General features: G+C 32.6%; 1 protein-coding gene across 1 annotated transcript; it reads left to right on the forward strand.

The window, feature by feature from the left end:
* Positions 1 to 53: 53 nt before the first annotated feature.
* Positions 54 to 5,420, forward strand: LOC122601338 (ORM1-like protein 3). The gene is made up of 3 exons (XM_043774107.1): positions 54 to 465; positions 1,216 to 1,364; positions 5,060 to 5,420. Exons 1-3 carry the CDS (start codon positions 277 to 279, stop codon positions 5,196 to 5,198), a joined length of 477 nt encoding a protein of 158 aa, XP_043630042.1. The 5' UTR covers positions 54 to 276; the 3' UTR covers positions 5,199 to 5,420.
* The last annotated feature ends 4,695 nt before the right edge of the window (positions 5,421 to 10,115 follow it).

Consider the following 10,115-nt stretch of genomic DNA (forward strand, 5'->3'; position numbering starts at 1 on the left):
CTCCTACTTATACATACGCTTATCCGATAAGCATCGGCATAATTATTTTTGGTTGGTTATATGTGAAGCCAAGTTTGCGTTCTTGTAAATTATTATTACCACACCACCTGTCTTCCGTTACCAATTTCCATCAACTCCAACAACACACAATCCAAAAAATTCATCAAAACAATCAAAATTCATCCTCCACACCGCCTTTCACACAACCACCCTCTCACCTACTTGTACCATCACCGTGATACAAATACATACAATTTGTTGTCTCAAAATCAGCTTATGATGGCAAACTTATATGTAAAAGCAGTACCGCCAACGGATCTAAACCGGAATACTGAATGGTTCATGTATCCGGGTGTATGGACCACTTATATTCTCATTTTGTTTTTTGCTTGGCTCGTTGTTCTTTCCGTCACCGGTTGTTCTCCCGGCATGGCCTGGACCACCGTTAATCTAGGTCACGCTCTGGTATACTGACATTTTTCCTTTTCTTCTTCTTATTATCATTACTCTCTCCTTTTTATTGGATTTTTAATTTCATTTCGTCTTGATTTTGATTTTAATTTTAATATGAGGTGTACATACATACATACATCTGTGATCACTTATTTCCTTTTTTTATACATATAGTTTGCTTGATTTATCTGTGTTTATAATTTATGTATTTTTTCAGTTAATGTTGTGATTTAGTTCGATTAGGACTTATAGTAGTGTTGATCTGTCTGTGTAATTATTATTATTATTATTTTTTGTATTATTATTATTATTATGAACTTATGTATGAGTTTTATGGGAAAAACTAAGGATTTGAATGTTTTAATGTTCATTTGTTACCGTGAAACGGAGTTCGTGTTCTTTGGTCTTGAGTTGGTGTGTATTGTCACCAAGATGCTAAAAACTTAAAAACCGGCCCGTTCTGGTGCCAACAACAAGACATGCTTGAACAAATGGTTTTCTGTTAAGGATCACCTGCTTGTTTACTTTTATTAATATGGATGGGCGTTTATGTTATATTTACAAACACATTTCTTAACCGTTGATTGACTTTTTTTTCTGTCCGGTGATCATTTTAGCGAGTTCATGATGTTTTTGTCCGTTAAGGATCACCTGCTTTATTTTAGCGAGTTCATGATGCTTTATTCTATGATACTTGTATGTCTGAAAATTTACCTGTTTTGGCTAAACTTATGTTGTTACGCTACTTTTTTTGGATGTCAGGTTACATATCATTTCTTCCACTGGAAGAAGGGAACACCGTTTGCTGATGATCAAGGTATCTACAACAGGTTGACATGGTGGGAGCAAATTGATAGTGGCAAGCAACTCACTCGCAACAGGAAGTTTCTTACTGTTGTACCTGTGGTGCTGTAAGTTTTCTTAAGCCTTCAACAGGGTCTGAATCATATCTATATCTATACTATATTATAAAGCAAATAGGGTTTCAACTTTCAACTTTCAACTTTCAATTTCAACAATGTACACATGATAATACATAATGTACCATACATCAATGCCTACAACTTTCTCTCTCCTCCATAAATCATTTTATTCCTCTAATTCTTTCAAAATCTTTTATCTCAAAAACCATACATCGATAAATTATAAAAATTATAAGGGTGTTCTTAAAATTTCATGCTCTTTCACTAGAGATGTCATTCGATATACTTTCGACGAATTTTTAAATCTGAGGTCGGAGCCCGTACGGCTAAGATATTTGGCTATGACACTCTATGACATATCATCTCCTATGACCTATCACCATCACCATCTCACCGCCGCAACGCGCGGGTACTTGCTCTCGTAACCATTAGTATATCTTGGTGCTTATTGCATTTAAAGTTTTGTAGGACTGCATATATATTATATCTCTGCTCTATATCCTCTAAGGCTGGTTTGGATGAGAAATTATCTAGAAAAACTTGAACAAAATATGTGACAAACTGACAATCGATGTTAACTAACATATCGTTATTCCTTAATTATTGGGTGTAAATTCAGAGTTGTTAACTAACATATCATAAAAGATGAGATTTGTGGGATAATAGATAAGAATACACGATCATATGAACGCTGTAGTAGAACTGTAGAAGGAAAGCAATGTCTATCCTTTAATGGAAGCAACCATAAAATCCTAGCTAATACCATATCTATATCATTCTGGGATTACATCATTGCCGTTAAGAAAAGAACAATAAGTTGTAGGTGTAGTAGTAGTAGAACAATGAAACTTAGTCATCTCTTTGTAACTACAAGACAAAGGGGGATGAAACGTATCTTGAGAAAGTTTGACATGGAAAAGTATATGTTATTAAAATATAGATTTAGTATCTAATTTTTATTGATTGTAAATGTCAGAAAAGATATATCCTTTTTGTTGGTGATGACGCTCGAGTTTCTTTTTACTAGTAGAGTTATCCCCCTTTGACTTTTAAAACATCTCCCCCTTTGACTTTTAAAACATCTAAGATACACTTAAATGTAGGGATAATGTCACAAAAGCCATATAGAATGCAGAAATTGTTCATCAATTTTTTGCCGCTAAAGCCACCAAATAATCTTTTTTACTTGTTGAATTAACTGTTCACTTAGCAAAAGTTCAATTGAGACCATAAATGAAGTGATATTGTAAGATATTTGTGCCACTGGCTATAAATCTAGAATCACCATAGACGATTGAAATACGAGGGTAATACTGAATTTTAATGGGGAGAGAAAAATGATGCATGGGTGATTGGTGATGGGGGTCTAATGAATGTGCCGGGAACTTCGGAAGAGGGTGCTAGTGATGAACGACCAGGCAAGAGGGGGGGTTTTGATGTCAATGACGACTTCCAACATACCCTTTTACCATGATATAGTGGCTAACTTTTCAACTGCAGAAAACTTGATAGCTTTTTTTAGCAGCATTGAAAAAGAAGACTTTGACATGTTTCATTAATTACCTATCAAAAGTGAAAATGTATAGTTTCCAACAAGTAAAGAAATTCTTTAATGGCTTTAGGAGACTTCATATGTTTTTTTTTATGTTTTTTGACATTCTCCCTTCTCTTTCTCGAACTAGATCCATGCCTTGGGCTTGAGTCTGAACTTCAGTAGAAGTTGAAGTCGGAAGAGTCCAGCCTACTTGGTAGTGGAGATCAAAAAAATCTTATTTAACGCTATCGTGTGAGTTTTGGTTATTAATATTAATTACAAATCTTGACTACATTGAAGATTTGTTGCTTAGGGTTAAACATAAAAATTGCTAATATACTTGCGGGTGAATTTCCTTGTGATAATGCGTTTTGTAGGATATAACTTTGCTATCAGTTCATCACACTGTTTAACTGTTGATACTAGAAGGCCAAGACATGATAGTAGAAGTGTGTGATAAAAGAAGTCTTAGATTAGCTAGACAGAAAAGAAGTTTTAGGTTGGCTAAACTTATTATCTGTTGGTAAAAAGTTTTCACTGTAGTTGTGTTGTGGCCTTTTCATTTATGTACATCCATATCTTGGTTTAGTAGGTATTCATAAGCAAACCCATCGAGCATATCAACTTTTCACCCAAAGAAAAAATGGGTAGCTGCATACATGCAAATTTGTTCAATTTATTGCATGTCAGACTAGAATTTCATAATCATCTAGTCTTTTAAATTGAAAGTTCATAAACTTATTAGAATTTCACATTTACATTAGGTTTTCAGTACACAAGCTTGTATGGTCAGGGGATCCTTAAATGTTTTTGTAAGAGTTTTGATTATTTTGCTTATCAATAGCTACTCATGATTTCTTTCAAGGAATATAAATTGATATCTACGTTAGTTTTTGTTTTTATATGTCTGCTAGGTCATGAAATGTATAAATGACAATGGAAAGATCAGAAGCTATTTAGATGACTTGTAAAAGAGGTTCCAAGTAACCACTCTTAAAATCAAGATCAGTATAGACCTCTTTAATCAACATCAAATTTCTTTCTTTCATGCGATTCTGCCATCAACAAATAATTTTGCAAACAGTTTAATAACCACATTGTATCCTATAAAACTTCTTCTTGCACGTATATGGCCTCCATCAGTCCATTGTCAAGATGCAGTTAGGGATCAATTAATTTTACTGGAAGTACTAATAGGAATCAACTCAGGGCTCCAATACCTAGTTCCAAATGACATATTTTCTTTTCAGTTTTTTTCTTGGACGTTGGAGGATTGCGTATTGGGTCATAATGGGTTCGGATTTCACACGGTCCTTTTTGATGAAAGCTAGCGGGACCGGGTTGGTTGACCCTCCAACACTTTTATCTATATGTAATTTTTTCTAATGGATAGTTAAAACTTAAGTTTGATTACGGAAACATGATTATCATATTAGTAATCTGAATCATTACAAAAAGAAGTAGGAGTCATCTGACCCGTTAGACCCGTTTCATATTAAACACGAACTGAATTAACTTGTTAATAAGTTAAATGTGTAGAAATTGACACCCCGAAGTCTATTGTCATGGATATTATCCCAATATCATTTAGTTGTATGAGTTAAAGCATGCGGGCTTATCTAGTTATCTTACTTGCTTTGGTTTTGTTGAATTGCTTTACCACCACTTCTCCACTTTAGAAATTAAATTTGGTGTTTGCTCTCCTTCCATGACTCCCAGGATAGGCATTTGTAAGATCTAGGTTCGGTAATTGACTCCCAAGTTTGCTTTCATAATCTCATATAGGCATATGCTTTTAAATAGACAGCAAATATATGCATTTTAAGTGTGAACTGTGAAGTTTGACAAAAATAATGCTTAAAGTCGATATTTTACTTTCTACTGTTTATGATGGTATATCTCAATGCTGTCTGCTATGTTATCTCAATATACATGATTTACTCTTGAGGAACATGCTTTTGGTGGTGGTTTTCCCTTTATTATAAATTAACCCAAGTTGGAACAATGAATTAGTTTTCATCCATATACATTCTACTAATACGGTAATACCATTTATTTCTATTTGGTAGTTGCTACTATTACTCAACAGTCATATATGATGCTTTTATTTGATTCAAACTCAACTATAATTATTTGGATGTTTCTATAGGTACTTGATTGCATCTCACACAACTGACTATCAGAACCCGATGCTCTTCTTGAACACATTAGCGGTTTTTGTGCTAGTGATCGCAAAGTTCCCTCACATGCACAAGGTCCGGATTTTTGGAATCAATGCTGAAGAGTGATTTGTCTACAAAGACTACTAGTACAGTTCCATCCATGAATATATTTGTATCGTTAATTTTGACATATCAAGACAGTTAAAAGGGTACGAAACTGGTAAAAAGGTATATTAACTTTCTCCTTTTGTCGTTAGTTTCTTCTGTTTTTTGTGAAGGACCCAAAAATATAAATATATATATATATATATATAAAAAAGGACTGGACTTCCCTCTTTGCCACAGAAACAAGAATCTTATTGTTGGTGCTTGAATTTGTTTTGTATGATGGCATTTTGAGGAGTGAGACATTATAATTCTGGGAAATGATATAATTGTAAACAAGTACACTGCTTGTGTGTATTTTTCTTTCAGAGGTTATACAATGAATCAATGATCCACAATCCACATGCATGTTCCTGTTCACCGCGATCATAAAATTTGATAATGCATTGTGGCACCTTAGTTATTAGCATCAGTTCATAGTCTAGCTTTGTTTTACCATCCGCAAAATCCAAATGATCATTTGCTATATCCATTTCCCATTTGCTAATGATAAAGCACTTATATTTATCATTTGCGGGATTCTTGCATGTTACTTTCAAGATAGATGTTTGGTGTCAAGTGACACTAAATTTACATGTTACTAGTTTAAAGCTTTGTTTATTTCCTAAGATTAACATTATTGGCTTTTCTATAACTATCATTTGATATTTTTATTTGAACCGTATAATGTACGGGTATAATCTAGCTAGTTTAAGATGTTCATATATTGTGGAGTATATTATGTTTGCCAAAATAAACAACGTTGAAGACATTGGTGATTTTAGGTTTTGGGCTGTTGAGGACTTAAGGAGTTGAGGGTATATCTACAATTGGGCCGAAGTTTGTGGCCATGTGGGCGCCTTCATAAAGGCTAAAAAGCACGCTAGTTATGTGTAGAATAGTATTTAATGGAAAATTTTTATTTATCTAATATTTCTTTATCTAATAGTCTAATACCATAACATGTAAATATGTAATTCAAATATTTCTCTAATCTCATCTCATTCATTAGTTTTTCTAAGTGTCCTCAATCTAGTAGTTAGGAAAACTTTTAGGGATACAATCGGTTATATCATTAATACTTGGTCCACATGACATATGAATGGCATAGATGATATGTAGCAGAAGACATAAAAAAAAAGCATATAGATGGCTGTTAAGAGATGAAAGAAATGGGCAACATGCCAACATATAGCCATATGGGCATATGGCCATCCCTTAAGAGACACAACATGGTGGAAGAGCAAGCCCTCAAATTCCAACTTTAACAAATTTGATGTAACATATGGGCATATGGCCATTCTCATGAACTAGATTGTTAATCCTATTAGGTGTATATGTTTTATAAAATTAACCCCCAGTGGCCACCAACCGTCACTTTTTAGGGGATCCTGGATTCGAGTTTTGCCAAAGGCAAATTTAAGATATGCATCAAAGCTTAGGGGTTCTACACATAAGTTTAGGTGCCAGACATATGCATGCTAACCATGGGGCTCGAACATTTATTCATTTATCGGCTATTTGTCAATTTGCTAATCAAGGACATATGTATGCTAACCAAGATGTCCTGTTTTACGATAACATAAAGTGATAAAGCTAATGAGATATAAAGGAGAATTGATAGTAGCATGGCTAAAAGATAATTAATTAGTTTGTTGTTTTTGTGACCATCTGAAGTTCTCAACCACATGATACTTGGTGTGTTAGGGAGACATGTCACCCCTCCACAAAAAATGAAAGTTGTTGTAACCATACTTGTGGGCTGGACCATATATGGATCTTAAAAGGCATGTTACTAATATGTTTAAAAAGGCCCCAACAAACAAGTTGATGAATGTCACATCTCCTCCATCTTCATCCAAGTACTGAATAATTTTTTAATTTTTTTTAATAATTTCAATGGGTTTGTGTTGATTTTCACTACAAGAGGGACGCCTTTGGTGACGAAACTGTTGTCCCTAAATTTTTTTAATGTCGTCCCTAATTTTATTTTATTTTTTGACTTTTTTAGTCGAGGTTTCAATTTTTCCCCGTTTAGTGGCTTTTCAGTGACAATTTTGGTGTCATCCCAAAAAACTTCACCAAAACCCAACTTTCTTTTATTGTTTATTATGAACTTGAAATCTTATGATTGGAAATAGTTTGCACTTTAGCCCATAAAACCTTAATATTGAGTCATCATTGGAGTATAATTTTTGGTTTGAATGTATGGTTTCAAACTAATGAGATCTATCTGACGTTAATCTAGTTAAGGCCATGATCAATAGCGGAGCCAGAAATTCCAACTTGAGGTTGCCGAACAGTTTTCATGATATTAACAAGTGTAAAATTAAACTACAAAATTAAATTATACCAGTCCGACGTTGCCAATTACCTTTAAACTAGAAAAATACATGAAAATAGTATTAGAAAAATAGAGTTTTATAGAAATGATGGAGTTGTCATGGCTACCCTTGACCACCACATAACTCCACCACTGGCCATGATAGATTGTTAATGATAGTAACACAGAATGTTATTTCACATAAATCAAACAGCCTTTAGGCGTTCTACACAGCAATTTTTTCTTGACAACCTTCGCATGCCCTCTATATCGTTCTTCGTTCTTTAGTACATGAGATTTATGCAAAACGCCACTTCACATAATCCACACGCAAAAATTATTATTATTCATTGCTTTAAAGTCCGACGTACTTCAAAATTTGCGAGGTCTTTGAGAGTTTGAGGGTTGAATTTGGGATATATAGAATAGGAAACATGATAAAATGAGATTTCAAAAAATATCTACGAAGTAAATCCTTATACCATGTACATAATACCTAGGACGGAGACACTTTGGGGGCAGTGGGGTCAACTGCTCCCTAATTTTGGTATAATGTAATTTTTTAAAATTTAAATGGTATGTTTGTAATTTTTTTATAAAAATAAGAAAAAATAAATAGGAAATATATGCGAATGTTACCTTCGTTGTCATAAATTTATTTTTTGAAAGTCATTGGTAATCGAAACATTAAGTTTGAGATAGTGGGAGAGTAAAAAATTTAAGTTGTTTCGATTTATAATAAAAAAAATGAAGAAAGGTTAAAAAAAAAACTTTCTTTGTTTGGGTATGTAAATCTATATTACTTTAATAATGTAACTGTTTGTGAGAAATTTATTTTCTTTCAAATCATCATATACAATATATTTATTACAAACAACTAATTATAATAATAATAATAGTTAGGTAAGAAAGATATATATACAAATTAATTATTCATAAAAAATACTCGTATATATTTTCGGGTTTCTTGCATTATGATTGAATACGTTTTTCATTTAATAAGATCGACCTTGTCCGATATTTGTGGTCTTTATTTATTATAAAAAAAACCTATCTAGAATGGTACACCCGGTATGAGAAACGAAATTCTTTTGAGAGTTAATTTTCCATCCTCGAGCTTTATACATTTTTGGATACGACTTTTAAAAATATGACAAACAATAATTAAATTTGCCCCCTCATAATATATACCAAAGAATAACGCATTATATAGATATACAAGATCGATCGCCTGAACCAGTTAAAGTAGCAAGCAATATCAACACTAACAATTTATGAAATCACTTTCATATGTTTATTACACATAATATTCATCAACTGTAATTAACTATCATATTACACAGAAAAGTAATGTACATTAATTAGTACTCCGTATTTAAAACCTCTATTGTATGCACAAACTTCATAAAAATGTTCAAATCATGTAACATGGTATCAGGCCCGGCCTTGAGCAAGTGCAGGCGGCACAATTAAGCAGGGCCTCAAAATTTTAGGGCCACCAAATTTTGCAAGATTCCTTACTATATATATGTCTGTTATGCATGTATTATTACTCCACCATCTAAGACTAGTGGATAGTAAAGCCCAACTTTGGTCAAAGAGTAAAAGTCCAATACTTTTTATTATATATATAGAATTGTATTGTATTGAATATATATATATATATATATATATTAAACGAACCCATCTATTTTTTTGTTGTTGACGTTTTCGACTTTTCTGAACAAATTGCATAGATCCAAACGCAAATTGTAAGTTAAAATCAAACATAATTGCATAGAGCGCATCGATTATGAAGAGTTGATCAATAATTTTGCTTCCAAAAATGCTAGGAGAATGGTACTATTCAAAGCATAATTTTTAATGCATTTATCGATTAAGTTATAGAACTTTGTTAAATTGTTTTTTTTTTTAAAGATATTATTGTTATAGTTGTTTTAAACGTTTATAAATATCTACTATCTCTTTCGTTTTTAATTTTTTTTTAGTGTTTAGTGGGCACCTTTTATATTGTCGAGCAGGGTACTTAAAATTCATGAGACGGGTCTGCATGGTATACGTGACACCTCATACGAGGTGTCACATGTAAGTTTTTGATTGGTCGATCAGATTTTATCACATAACTTGAACATTTTTTATAAAGTTCGTGTATACAATAGAGGTTTTGAAAGTTCATGAACACTATAATTTCTCGATCTTAGTTACTTATCTACCAATAAACTAAACCAGGATTAATGCATTCTTTTATCAACACATGACACATCTTTAACGACAAGTGTCCGTTTTAGTATCCTTAATTAAATCAAATAAAAACTCTTATTTTGTTACTTTACTTAGAATATTTGTTAAGTACCAATAAATATAAACATTAATTCACCTGATAATAATAAGTCATCTTAAGTTGGGGTCTGTCGGGAGTTTCGACTATGAAGTCGTTTACGTTGTGAATTCTCATAAATTTAGATGTGTTTCAAGGTTTTTTTTTTTTTTAAAAAAAAAAACTAAAAGATTGACATTTGTTTATTATGAAATCTTTTTACGTGCGAACTATACAGGTTTCAAGCCAAAAAAGTTTC

Source organism: Erigeron canadensis, chromosome 1 (genome assembly GCF_010389155.1).
Source record: "Erigeron canadensis isolate Cc75 chromosome 1, C_canadensis_v1, whole genome shotgun sequence".
Taxonomy (NCBI): domain Eukaryota; kingdom Viridiplantae; phylum Streptophyta; class Magnoliopsida; order Asterales; family Asteraceae; genus Erigeron; species Erigeron canadensis.